The sequence below is a fragment of the Plecotus auritus genome (assembly GCF_963455305.1).
Source record: "Plecotus auritus genome assembly, chromosome: 7".
Classification (NCBI taxonomy): domain Eukaryota; kingdom Metazoa; phylum Chordata; class Mammalia; order Chiroptera; family Vespertilionidae; genus Plecotus; species Plecotus auritus.
The window spans coordinates 121,161,951-121,175,919 of NC_137774.1; the positions used below are offsets into that span (position 1 = coordinate 121,161,951).

At 46.0% G+C, this 13,969-nt stretch overlaps 1 protein-coding gene across 2 annotated transcripts; it reads left to right on the forward strand.

Annotated features, from left to right (window-relative positions):
- Nucleotides 1-238: 238 nt before the first annotated feature.
- GLRX (glutaredoxin) lies at nucleotides 239-11,285 on the forward strand. Of its 2 annotated transcripts, none has more exons than XM_080679613.1 (3): nucleotides 239-922; nucleotides 7,214-7,336; nucleotides 8,959-10,156. In XM_080679613.1, the coding sequence occupies exons 1-2, from the start codon at nucleotides 701-703 to the stop codon at nucleotides 7,328-7,330; spliced, it is 339 nt and encodes a 112-aa protein (XP_080535739.1). In that variant the 5' UTR covers nucleotides 239-700; the 3' UTR covers nucleotides 7,331-7,336; nucleotides 8,959-10,156. The 2 variants fall into 2 exon arrangements, with proteins under 2 accessions (XP_080535739.1, XP_080535738.1); XM_080679612.1 differs by having other exon boundaries at nucleotides 417-922; nucleotides 8,954-11,285.
- Nucleotides 11,286-13,969: the final 2,684 nt, after the last annotated feature.

The window sequence follows — 13,969 nt, forward strand, 5'->3', positions numbered from 1 at the left end:
GTGAACAACAGCTACTCGGCCCCAGCTGCTGCCACAAAGGAATACCAGCTGTTTCGTCAGACCTGACTTTTCAGAGAACAAGACCAGATTCTTTTATGAAATCCCCAGATTTTTAAATGTTGTAAAATCATTCCATTGAAACACTACATTGAAACATTCCATTGAAACACAGCAACAACAACAACAAAAAACACCCTGTGCGGGCTAAGAAAACAGCCCTGGAAGCAACTTCAAGACCAGTCACAATTTTAGTTTCACTTCCTGTAAGGAGATTTCAATGCGTCCTATTTCTTGAATGATTCTGTTTGCACACTCGTTTTTAAAACCATCTCTCCCGGAGGGCAAACAAAGATTTTACAGGAGGAGGTCGCTGCCGGCTCAGACGCCTCTCTGGGGCTGGTCTGTGTTATGGGAGTGTTCTGGCCCTGCTTCCTGCCGAAGAACAGGCGCCCCTGAAAGCTCCGAGACAATGACACCCCGAGCCCAGCTCCTGACGAAATGCAAATATGCATTCCTTGGATTCACTAGCCGGTGAATCACCTCAGGGTGTAATGACTTTGGGGCTGTCCCTTTAAAAATCAAGCACGCTAGGCTCATGGGGCAAACTCCTCCTCCAGGGAGGTTCCTTTAAATGAGGGCCAGCTGACTGGGCCTCCGTTCTTACTCCTGAGCAGTACCTGCCCTGGAGGCTCCCCCCAGGATGCAGCCCACCTGCACAGCCCAGGAGTTTGTGGACAGCCACCTCAAGCCTGGGAGGATGGTGGTGTTCATGAAGCCCACCTGCTCCTTCTGCAGGCGGACCGAGGAGCTCCTCTGCCAGTACCCCTTCAAAAAGGAGTCGTTGGTATTTGTGGATATCACAGTCACCAGGAACACAGAGAAGGTCCAGGATTACTTGCAACACCTCACAGGAGCCAGAACGGTGAGTCTGGGGTTTTGTTCTAAAAGGTCGGGGCGCGGGGGGGCGGGGTAGAGGAGGGAAAGAACACCCAATTCCTTTTTCTCATTAGGGCCCTGAAAGGGTACGCCTGTGCTTTCCTCTAGGACACCGCTAGGGCTCCGTCAGTCACTTAAGGGTCCAGGCGGGCGGGGGAGGGGGGGGTGGGTGGTGGTGGGGGAAGACACTGCTCCCTTGAATGGGCGGCGGGACTGCAGCCAAGGGCCGAGTGTGCTGGGCCAGGGTCCGTGGGTCCAGCAGCTGTCCTGAGTGTGGGGACTGAGCGGAGGCTTTGTTTTAAGCATGCTGTGAAGAGTTTCCAGCTTGCAGGGCTGGGGTGGATGGCGGGGTGAAGGGGCCAAGTGTGATCTGTACGTTTCTGTTGTCCACATGAAGGTCTTGTGTGCCCTTCTGTTCTCACGTGGCCAAGTGGGATCTGCTGCCCTGCAGTCTTGTCTCTAGTCTAGGCTCTCTGTAACGTTAACCTAATTTGCTCATTCTCCCTCATCTAAGTCCTCCCGCTGGAAAAAAAAATCTAATAAATAAAAATGGCTTATTATTTGCCCCTTGTTCTACATTATGGGGTGTTTTCAGGCCTCTCATCGGAGGAAGTCCAGAGGCCAGAGTTCCGGCCTGGCTCTCTCAGTGGCTTGCTGTGTGATCCTGGGCAGGTCACTACCTCTGTGGCCAAGGACCTCCTCACTGCAAGGCTAGCGCAGCCACCTCTACATTTCCTTTGCTATGAATGGACCGAGGGACCCTCTAAGAATTGCTGTCCTCTGTCTGAAAAGCCTTCTTGTGGGGTGCCCACCCAACCAGGCTGCCTGTATCAGTCCTGGTGCTGGCTGGGGTGTCCCACCAGTTCACCCAATTCCCTTTCCAGACGCACATTCTAGGGCACAGGGTTGCAGAAGCACATATCCTAGTTCCACGAGAGTTTGGCTTACCGGGTTTTCTCCGGGCTCTCGGTGAAAATACGGAGGCTTTCTTCCTGCCTCTCCAGTGAGGAACCAGCGCTCTGGTGCAGAGGGAGGCGACCTGGGTTCCCCCCTTGCTTCCAGGGCCCCAGCTGTGGGCTGAGGACTCCCTTCTCTGGAAGGTCCTGGAGCAGAGACTTGCTGCTTGGCTCCCCCCCCCCCACTCCCCCCCCCACTCCCCCCTCTCCCTTACACCCCTCCCCCTCGCGCCCCCCCCCCTCCCCCGCAGCAGTCTAGGCTGCTGGCCTACGAGAGGAAAGAGTCAGGCAAATACTGCCAAGGCCTTCTCTGTGCTGGGTCCCTCTTGGCCAGTGGCTCCCAAATGTTGCCTCACATTAGAATCACCTGAGAAGCTTTAATAAAAAATAAACCCCCCATGCCCAAATCATATCCCAAACCAATGAAATCACCGTGTCAGGCCTCAGTAGTTTTAAAGATCCCTAGGTCAAAGGGTACAAACTTTTAGTTATGAGTAAGTTCTAGGGATCTAATGTTCAGCAGGGTGACAATAGTTAATACTGTATGTATGCTTGAAATTTGCAAAGAGATCTTGTTCTCACCTCACACACACACAAAAATGTTAACCGTGTGAGGTGATGGGTGTGTTAATTGTGGTAATCATTGTAGTGTCTGCATAAGCAAACCATGATATTTCGTACCTTAATATATGCAATTGGTCAACTGCACGTCATAAAAGCTGGGGGAAAGTTTTATTTTCTCTCCAAAGAAAAGATCCCCAGGTAATTCCAATTTGCAACAAGTTTTGGGAGCTACGGCTTTCCGCTGGGCAGCACCGGTTCTTTACAGGAGAAACAAACCTCTTCATGCATGCACTAGGCAGGCGTCCTCAAACTACGGCCCGCGGGCCACAGGCGGCCCGCCGAGGACATTTATCCGGCCCGCCGGGTGCCGCTGCCTGTCCTGCTTAGCAGCCGACTCGTCCCTGGCCCACAGTGCGCATAGGAATTTGTTCATAGTTTTTTTTTTTTTAAACTATAGTCCGGCCCTCCAACCATCTGAGGACAGTGAACTGGCCCCCTGTTTAAAAAGTTTGAGGACCCCTGCGCTAGAGCCAGTGGTCGGCAAACTCATTAGTCAACAGAGCCAAATATCAACAGTACAACGATTGAAATTTCTTTTGAGAGCCAAATTTTTTAAACTTCTTCTAACGCCACTTCTTCAAAATAGACTCGCCCAGGCTGTGGTATTTTGGGGAAGAGCCACACTCAAGGGGCCAAAGAGCCGCATGTGGCTTGCAAGCCGCAGTTTGCCGACCACAGCACTAGACAATACTTTCTTCATTTCTTTGTAATGCAATGGTTTTCCTCCTAGTGGTCTTTTACATTTGTTTTTCAATTAGAACAGTTTTTCACAGCTTCCTCCGAGGGGAAGAGCAAATCCCTTAGAGTTGTGTGCTTTCTGATCCCCAACAGTGATGGGTCTATGCTGGGAGAGACTGAAATCTTGGAAGCAGTTGCTATCTGACCCTGTACTGGCCCTGGGTGTTGTGCATACAGGAAGCGCCCAGCAGGACTTGAGTCCAGAAGTGTATGCCTTCAACCAGGCATGCACCTGGAGAAAACATTTTGGTTTTGCTACAGCCCCATCTCCTGGATCAGTGCCTTCCTTTAGTCCTTCTCTGAAACTCTTCTTCATGTAGATTCAAGTTTTTGACCTCTATCATTTTCCTTCTCTCTGAAGAACTTCTTTAAACATTTCTTGCAAGGCAGGTCTACTGTCAACAAATTCCCTCAATTTTTCATTTGTGTGAGAGAGTCTTTGTTTCTCCTTCACTTCTGAAGGATAATTTTGCTGGACACAACAAATATTTTAAAGCACCCATTACATACGAGGTACTTTTCTGCCCATTGGAAACACCTCCATGCACAGAACAACAAACAAAAACTCGGCCTGTGTGGAACTTACACTGTAGTAAATACAATAAATAAAATAGTATGTTGGAAGGTGATAGGTGGTAAGTGGTAAGCAGGAAAGGTAAGGAGGCAGAGAGCAGTAAGGAAAAGTTTTAAATGGAGCCGTCGGGGCCTCGCTGTTTGACTAGATCTCTAAAGAAGGTGAGGGAGCAAGGCTCACAGAAATTTAGGAGTGAGAGTGTTTTAGGCGGGGGAATAGCAAATGCAAAGGTCCTGCCTAGGCCAGAAGTGAGCCTGATAGGGAGGCCTGTGTGGCTGGAGCACTGGAAGCTGGCAAGGCAGTGGGAGGAGCTGAGGTCTGGCAGGTAGTAATGACCATGGCTAGTGGTGTGAGATGAGCAGAGGGGTGCCCGGATCTGCCTTAGTTTTGGAAGAACCACTCTGGTGGCTGTGAGGGAGAGACTGGAGGAGGGCCAGGCTGGAGGTTGAAATGGAGACATCTGGAGGCTTCAGCTCTAATTCAGATGAGGCATGATGGTGGCTTGTACCAAGGATAGCCTAGAAGGTGAGTGACTTTGGCCACATCCGAGTAACCTTACAGCACAGACAATGCCTCCTAGCTGAGGCTGGGAGCTGGAGACACTTACTCCTCATACCAAGCTTGCTTATAGTAGGAGCTGTCTTTCTCCTTCTTGACAGTAACAGACTCAAGTTCCCCAGAAAAGGGGGATGGGGCCAGGAGAGGCAGGCACTGAGGGTGCCTCTTCCTTCCTCAGCTGAATCAAGTTTCCTGTTTTGCCACCAGACACCCCCCCCCAACCCCCCCCCGCCCCCCCCCCCCACACACACACTGGTGGGTGCAGCCTGTAATTCAGCTCCCTTTGGAGGTTCTCATACCTGGTGGGCTGCGGACACTAGAGGGTGGGTGTAAGAGCAAGGGGGCCTTTTGGCTCTCGGGCCCACCAGCTCCCTTGCCAGAGGGTGGACACAGAGCTCTACCCTGGAGACAGCTGATTGTGTTTCAGGCTTGTCTTGGACATCTGGAGGCTGCTGGAGGCCTGTGGGGTTTTGAAGTCTCAGTTACCCTGGGAGGAAGGAACAGATGCTCAGTGTCAACCAGTTGTTGCAAACACGATCCCTGGAGCAGCAGCAGCAGCATCACCTGGGAACTTACCGAGAAAGCAAATTCCTGGGCCCCACCTCAGATCTCCTGTATCAGAAATTGGGAGGGGGGGAGGCGGTGTAGAAATCTGTGTTTCCACAGGCCTGCTGGCAGGTCAGTTGCACCTCCCATTGTCTGAAAAGAGGACTCCTGGTTCCTCAGGACCCCTACTGACTTAGCTCACACCCTTCTGGCCAACACCCCACTCACAGGTGGACATGTGGCAAGCTGTAGGAGTGCTGACAACTGCTGACTTCTTTTTGCAAAGATAGAAATTCTAGAATGCCTACATCTCTCCCTTATACAAAATACTCTAATATAAAAATCAGTGGTCTTTATTTCATTAGGCACTGCCTTCCACGGGAGTTCTGCAATATATTAGAACTACATTAGGAATCTGCTCTATTTACGTTACAGCTGACTACAGCCGAGTTTTCCTGGGGAGACAGAAGCCAAAAGGCCCCAACAATTTGTGGGGGAAGCTTTATTTTCTCTGAAGTAATGGCCAGGACCCAGGGGAACACTTAGGCTTCTGACCTCAACTGTCTGCTGCTATTCTTCTTTCAGCCTCAGAAAAGCAATGGTGCCTGGATGACTCTGTCCACCTGCAAAGCCCCGCCCAGGCTGTGCTGCAGGTGGAGCAGGCAGCACCGGGCTTTCTCTCTGGAACGCAGCCCTGAGTGCGCTTGCCCACTCTCGGGGCACAGGAAATATCTGGACTTCTTTTTAAACAGTTGGACTTAATTTTTAAAGCCCACTTCCACTCAGACTCCCCAGCCCCCCTTTTTGTTTTCCTCAAAAAAAAAATTTTACTGTAATTTTTTTTATTGATTTCAGAGAGGAAAGGAGAGGGGGAGAGAGCTGCAAACATCAATGATGAGAGAGAATCATTGCTTGGCTGCCATCTGCATGTTGGGTATCGAACTGTAACCTCTTGGTTCATAGGTTGACACTCAACTATTGAACCACATTGGCTGGGCCAGATCCCTTCTTAATAAAAATAATGTAAGGACTTACCTGAAGTAATTCAGCCCCTTTTCTCATCTCTCTCACTTTTTAGAAGGTTTGCTTGAATTACTATGGCTTCCGAGGAAAGCCGAAAAAGCTTTGAAAATATTCTTACCGCTTCTTGTCTTTCACCTCTCCTGGCTCAGGAAGAGGACCAGCACGCAGGTGGCCGATGCAGTGCTGGCTGCTTCGCGGCCAGGCAGCCTCTCTGTAGCGGGGCCCTTGGCCTGGAAGTTGTCCAGGCCACAGTAAGAGGACTTCTTCCTCCTTCAGGATCCCCAAAGCCCTCTGGAATTCTGGAGTGTGCCTGCTCCTAGCAGCAGAGAGGGAGCCTGCATGTGACTGGAGATGAATGAACGCATCAGGCGTAATGGCTGCATCAGTCTGGCTTGCCTTATGTGACACACCGTTGCAGGTGTGAAACTAAAGCAGAGCAATGGCCATGGCTCCCAGGACAGCAGCACTTACATATCCTAGGATGGGCCAGGAATTGAAGGAGACTCGACACCACCATGTCTTTCCCAGCTGAGGACAGAGCTCACAAAGGAGAGAGCTGACTAACAAATGGTGGATCTAAAAATCAGTGGCAAAGACCTAATGCAAATACTTTGCCAGCTGTATTTAGAAACAAACTCCTTCCTGCTTGCCCTGGCTCACATTAAGGGCTCACAGTGGTCCCAGCTGCACAGACACCAGAATTCAATCAGGGTGGTGGTTTAGCTGTAGCCAATCAGAAATGTGTTTCTGTAGAGTGAAAATTTTATTTCATTTTTTAAAAAATATTTTTTTTATTGCTTTAAGAGAGGAAGGGAGAGGGAGAGATAGAAACATCAATGATGAGAGAGAATCATTGATCTGCTGCCTCCTGCATGCCCTACACTGGGGATCGAGCCTGCAACCAGGACATATGCCCTGACCTGGAATCAAACCATGACCCTCCTGGTTCGTAGGTCAACACTCAACCACTGAGCCACGCCGTTGGGTTATACCTGGTAGAGTGAAAATTTTAAATCATTGACAAATAAGACAATCTCATGCACAGAATATTCAATCTGAAAGATATGTGGCTTAAAAACATTCTTTAATGGATAATTTTATCCTTAGAATAAAATTTTGTTCTGTAGGAGTATACATGAGGAGATTGTAAAGTGATTTGAAAAGCTTGGATTGTGGGAAGTATTTGGAGGGTAACATGTCATTCTCACTAAGCTAATAATTAAGTTCCTTAAATGTCCTGGCTTGTTTGCTTTTTTAGGTACCTCGAATCTTTATCGGGACACAGTGTATAGGTGGATGCAGTGATCTAGTAGAGATGGATAGAAGTGGGGAACTGATGGTGCGGCTAATAGAAATGGGAGCTCTACAGCCGTAATTACAGGTGAGTGACAGGTAGGATGCTGGACCGGGATGATGGACTAGGTAGGAGATGGTGGAATTCTACTGCCATGTTTTATCATAATCTAGGAAGGCTAGGAAAGGGATGGTTTGGAGTGATCTGAGGAACTGTAATGTCATTTATTAAATTCCCTTTTTACAAAGGGATTGTGCCAATGGGAGACATCCTTTCACTCAACCTTCATTTCACAAATATTTATTGAGCATTTACTATGTGCCAGACACTATACAAGGCACTGGGAATATAGTGATGAACAAAAAGATAACATGAACCTTATATTCTAGAGAGGTGGACAGATTAAAAATAAGTAAATAATTCCTGAAACAAATGAATAGACTAATGTGATAGAACATGGCAGGGGTGGGGGAGCAAATTTAGCTAATATGGTGAGGGAAGGTTTTTCTGAGAGGGGCCGGTTGAGTTGAGATCTTGTGACAGTCAAGTAAAGATGAAGCAGGAGAGCTTTTCGACAGAGGAAATAGCAAGTGCAAAGGCCCTGAGGTGATCAGTATAGAAAATTCAAGAATGAGAAAGCAAGGAAGAGCAGACAGTACAGTGCAGTGAGAAGGGAGAGTAGTAACAAATGTGGGCAGGGGCCAGACTCACAGGCCATGGTAAGCAATTCAGATTATAACTGCAATGTGAAATGAAGGTAATGTTTGCCTCACCTGTGTTCACACTGCAACTCAATTTCAATTAAAGGGCTTCCCAAACACCAAAATGAAGTTCTCTAAAATGGTAGCCTAAAGCAGCGGTCGCCAACCGGTGGTCCGCAGACTACTGCTGGTCCATGAGGTCTGAAAGGCTGGCGACTGCTGGCCTAAAGGGTATTCTTGGTGAATGAACCCCTCAGAAAGGAACCAGGATACTTTTGGGGTCTGATGGCCCCCTTCTTCCTCAGCTCCCCTTAGTGCTCACTAGCCTCTAGCTAGTCCAGTTCCACAGACTCAGACACACACTTGGTGGTGGTTTTTTAGTCAAAGGAGACATTAATGGTTCTTAAACCAAAATGTTCTTTGAGGGGTATTTACTGCCCAGTAATTAATAACGTAGCCTTGAGCAATGAGTATATATACTTTGTGGTGGTTACTCAGAATAACCACAACAAAAAGAGTTCTGAAAAAATACAAATGAATCCTTTGAAATAAAAATCACTATTATAAATTTTCTAGACAATTCTATGACATCATCACAGCAGGTGAATACTATGTCTGTCTGTGTTAGCTTTCCAGCCAAACCCCATGTACTAAAGCTCTCAAAATTCAATTAGTTGGGGTGCCAAATGTTTTCTATTCTAGAACACCTTTTTTTTTTAGCATTGTAGGCTTAGATTAAGAATGGAAGAAAACAAATGACTTTCCTGGGAATATGGGAAATACCATTTCCCCAACTATTAGGTTCCCATATTCATAAGGCCTCTTTATTTGCTTTGCCCTTCAGCATGATATGCTCTCAGTATTTTGCTGACAGATGCTTTCAAGGCCACCTGTAACGGATTGTGTATAAATAACAGGAGTGCGAGCTCTGGTGATGAAAGAGAACTGAGGGGAATTCACCTTTGCAAGAAAATGTAATTCTTTGTATTTTTTTTCCTGGCAGAGCAGACCCAGGCTGATGTCTCCCTTGAGAGCTGGATGGCATTGTGAACGGTGGCAGCACTTCTGGTGGATGGATCTGGGGCGAACTTTACCCAGCAACTGATTACTTAATCTTCTGAAATATCTAAACCAAAAAATGGGAGCGTTCTCAGCAAAAACAGGCTTTTCTTATTTCAACTCTATTGAAAGTGGACCCACGTGCCACAAACCACAGGTCTGAGATGGTGGATGGACATCTTGGGTTTCTTCCGGATTGGCCCTTGGGTTTCAATAGACCGTGACAAGTTATGGCTCAGGATTCCCTCATTGACCCAAAAAAGTTCTTTCTCTTTTACACGTGGTTCTTACTGTTGTTCGTGTGCCAGGACTCCTATCTCTAAGCCAGTGTTTCCCAACCAGTTTATCCCAGGCTCCCTAGGATGAATTGATAGTTAATTTTATGCTACTGCCCAAAAATTAGTTTGTGGAGTTTGAATTTATAGTTTGTATTTTGGAAGTCAATAGGTATTTTGAATGTGCTTTCCAAACTCCATGTGTCTCCCCATCCTATCTTGAGAATCACTGCTCTGAACTCGTGTTCTTAACCTTGACAACTCACAGAGGTCATAGGAAATGCTCAACAATTCTGGGAAGGGTCTGAGGGCTGATTTGAGAAGTGCCACATGAAACGTTAAGCACAGTGGGTCTTTACTGGGTTTACAGGGCTCAGAGGTACACGTGCAGATGCTGTGATCATGTGGCAACACTGTTTTGTGAGATGATCACTGTTTTGTGAGATGATCCTGCACAAATGTGTATGAATTTTAGATGATGAACAAAAGTTAAATTTAAAACATTATCATAAAAATCTTGCAGCTCCCCTCTCCCAAGAATGTCTGTGAAAGTAGCTCTATTTGAGAAACACTGTCTTAAATGATTTTATCACCTTTTATCCCAGACTCTATGAAAACTTAAGAATCCCTCATTATGAAGTTTGTTCTAGAATTACAAGATTAACTTAACTTCCTTTTGCAGTCTCTAGGGTGAAAGGTTAATATAATTTTGGCAATAGAAAAGCAGTCACAGATGACTGACTTTTTTTGTCCAATTCTCTTCTATGTTCTCAAGTCCTTAATGAATGATATTAATGTGAACACATCAATTTGAAGCCTTATTCATGTTTGTCCCCTGCCATTATAAATAAAGGTACATGCTATTCACTGAGAACAAATGGTTGATGTGATTTTTAAAAGTCATATTGAAATGACAAATAATTTGAATATGTCAACACTCGCCTATTGAATAATGTTTAGGGTTCAATAATTTTTTTTTCCATTTCACATTCCATATTTCAATTTCTCACCAAATGTCCTTGTACTTTTGGCTTCCTCTCCCTTCCCTTATGGGCCCTGGCCACTTCCTTCAACCAGACTGTGGTGGGAGGTGCATATTGTGTGGGTTACTCACTGCGCAACTATGAATGCCACCCCCTGGAGGGTGTGCAGTGTGCAGCCTGCACAGCCCTTGATCCACTCCAGACCACTCACCTGCACTTGCTTTCACCCTTCTGCATCCTTGCTCATTGTGTTTCTTCTCTTCTGCTCTACTTTCAAATTCCTCCTTCAAGACTCATTTACAGATGATCTCCCCTGTACATACCATCTCTTCTCACTGCTTTTTTTTTTTTACTAGAAGCAGCTATTATTCCCTTTTCTATAATCCTAAAGCACTGTGCATTTGGGTACTTGACAACTCTCCCCAGGTTGTATGGTAGTTGATCATCTGTACTGGTCTCCTGCCAGATTTAGAAATACTGTACTCAAAGGCAAGAGCCTGGACTCTAACACTGTTGCATGCCCAGTTCCTAACACAGAAGTTCTATGTTATCAAAGCATGTGGTTTACCATGTCAAACGATACCAAAGTCTTTCCTCCTGTACCCCTCCCAAACCCTAGTCCTTGCCACACATTTATCAGTTCCATGGGTATTTAATCCTATTTTTAAATATCGTAAAATGTATTAAACATATATTAGAGTGTAAGCAGGCCGAGTCCTATTTAAATTAACACCTGGGTATCTACCTTCTGAGTTAAGAAATGGAGTAACCATATAACAGTGTTTATAAAGTACTGACAAAGTACCTGAGAGGCCATGTGCCCTTCCCAGTGAATCCTTGCCTTTCTCCACAGAGCAGTCTAGGTCGTGTCTGTTGTACTCATTCTGATGCTTCTCTTTATGGTTTTACTCCTTCCAATACCCCTAAGCAATACATTTTAGTTTTGAAAAGCACAGATAAAATAAGTATCACATGATATCACTCATATGTGTAATCGAATGAACAAAATAAACTGATGAACAAAAAGAGATCCAGAGACATAGAAGTATGGAACAGACTGTCTAACCTCAGAAGGAAGGCGGGGGAGGGTGGGTGGGAAGAGATCAACCAATGAACTTGTTTGCATTTATGCATTACCCATGGACACAGACAACAATAGCATGGTGAAGGCCTGGGGTGGGGTGGGGGTAGCTAGAAGAGGTCAATGAGGGAAAAGGGGGGACATATGTAATACTTTCAACAAAGATTTTTTTAAAAAAAAGAAAAGCAACAGCAAACACCAACGTAACTGTGCAAGAAAAGGGCAATATCATAACAATCAGATGAATGACCCTGGGAGGAGAGAAGCTGAACAGAGGCTCAGCTTCCCTGGAATTGACCAGAGGGGTGGTCCTGAGTGAGCCCCTGGGAACACCGGGCACCCGGATGGGGAGGCTATGGTGTGAGCAGGGAATAGATGGCCAATGGAAGTGGGCTGCTCTGCACTCTTTGCTTCCATGGCCACCTCCAGCTTTCAGGAGCAGGTCAGAGCAGGTGCCTCTTCTGGGGTGGGGGCCGCTCCCACGCCCCCTCAGCTGGCTCGTGTGCAGTGTGAACAGAACTGTCATCAGCACAAGGCAAGCAAAGTGCAGATCAGGATCTGCTTCAGGCTCATTTGGGCATTCTGTCCTCAAGTTTAAAAACACACATAACAGGAGAGCCCTCAGTGTGTTGACACTGCTCTAATCATCCCGGACCCTCTTCGCAGGGCAGCCAAGCCACCGCTCTCTTCCTGGGGTCTACGCCCTTCTCGGTCATCCCAGGAATTCCATTTCCCTCTCTCCTGAGTCAACTCCTGTTTCCCACACCCCATATCTATTTGTAATGGCTAAACTGCTGTAACACAAACATACAATTATGCTAGAAGCCTACTTCTCATAGCAGCCCAGGGGTGGGCAGGTGGCTTACTCCAGTCACATCACCCCAGGGGGTGTGTGCACCTCTACTCACATCCCATCCCCCAGAACTTAGCCCATGGCTGCACTTCGCTGCAGGGAAGGCCAGGCAGCGGTGTCCCTGATGGGGAGCCCCTAGTCTGGCTAACACTCAGGCAGTTATACTCCTTAAGAAATTAGGGGCAAATGAGCAGATCACGTCTTTCTCTTTTTTAGTCTTTTTCATTTCAGGGGACCATATATCCACCATAGGTTTAAGAGAGAGGGAATGGCAAGTAAACTTTTTGAAACCTTGCTTGTCTGAAAACATTTGATGCTGGTTTGACGGCTCCTAGTTGGAAATTATTTTCCTCCAGAAGTTTGAAGACACTGCTCATTGTCTTTTGCTTTCAGCATTGCTGTTAAGAAGTCCAAAGCCATTCTGATTCTTAATCCTTTGTGGATGACCTATTTAGTTATTTTATTTTATACTCGAGAAGCTTAGTATCTTTCCTTTGAGCTCTGTGCTCTGAACTACCACAGGGATGTGCCTTGGTGAGGGTCTACTTTCATGCATTATGGGGGCTGCTCGGAGGCTTGGAGGGCCCACTGGAAATGCTATTGGCTTACTTTGTGGATACTTTCCTCCCCTCCATTTCCCCTGTGTTCTTTTTCTGGAACTCCCAGTAACCAGATTCTGGCTTTCGTGGACTTGTCCCTAATTTAATTTTTGTTTTCTTTTCTTTCTAACTTTATCTTTTTTTCCTGATGGGTTAACCCTTATCTTCTCATTTTTCTATTGAGTTTTTAATTTCTGATATCATGTTTTTAATTTCCAATAGCTCTTCAATATTATCCAAATGTTCCCTTTTTATAGAATTGTTTTTGTTTCATGAATGTAGTACCTTATCTCTCTGGTGTTATTGTGATCTTTTTGTTTCCAATTATGATTTTTTTCTTCTTTCCACGAGTTCTCATTCTGCTATTTCCTTTTTTCTTATTTGTGTTTTATAGATGCAATCACTTATTTTCTCTCTCAAAAGATATTAATTATAGTTGAAGTTTTTTAAAAAGCTGTCTTCTGATTCCTGGGTTCGCCCTCTTCTCTCTGAGTCCCTATTTTCTATGTCTGCTTTACATTTGAAGGCCTCCCAATGTTCTGCACTGAACACTCGAGATCTGGTTGTCTGTAAATATTTAAGAATGGCACACAAAACACTGGTTGGAAGATCTGTATGTGTGGCTTGGGCTTGTCAATTGGTGGGCTTCACCCAGAGCCTTTGTTGAAATGTTACTTTCTACGCAAGGCCTTCCACATGACTCAATTTAAAAACATCACTGGAATTCCCCATGCCTCTTGCTTATTTTTCTCTTATTTATCACCAAATATACTGAATACTTTACTTATTTTGTTTACTGTGTGTCTTTACCCCTCAAATGGAGGCCCCTTGAGGCCAGGAATTTGTGTCTGTTTATTTACTGCGATATCTACAGCATGCAGAAGACTACCTGCACATAGTAGGCACTTGATAAATATCTGTTCGGTGTTTGAATAAATTAATAAATGAATGAATGAACAGTCAGGTGCAGATCCCCCAACTCTTAGTGCCTGGACGTGTTTCAAGCCCTTCAGTTTCTCCTGCTCCTTGGCTAGAGGGTTGGGGCTTCCTTCTGTTTGGCTGCCAAACCAGGGAGTCGGGGGGAATTTTGGCAGCCCCCAGTCAGTGTACAGACTCTCCCAGAATCTTCTGTTTTCTGTCGGCTCCTTGCAAAGTAATCCATGTGAAAT

Coding starts and splice junctions, on each gene's coding strand:
- GLRX (XM_080679613.1), top strand. CDS start 701: ATGCAGCCCACCTGCACAGCCCAGGAGTTTGTGGACAGCCACCTCAAG. Junction 923..7,213: donor ACCTCACAGGAGCCAGAACG/GTGAGTCTGGGG, acceptor TTGCTTTTTTAG/GTACCTCGAATCTTTATCGG.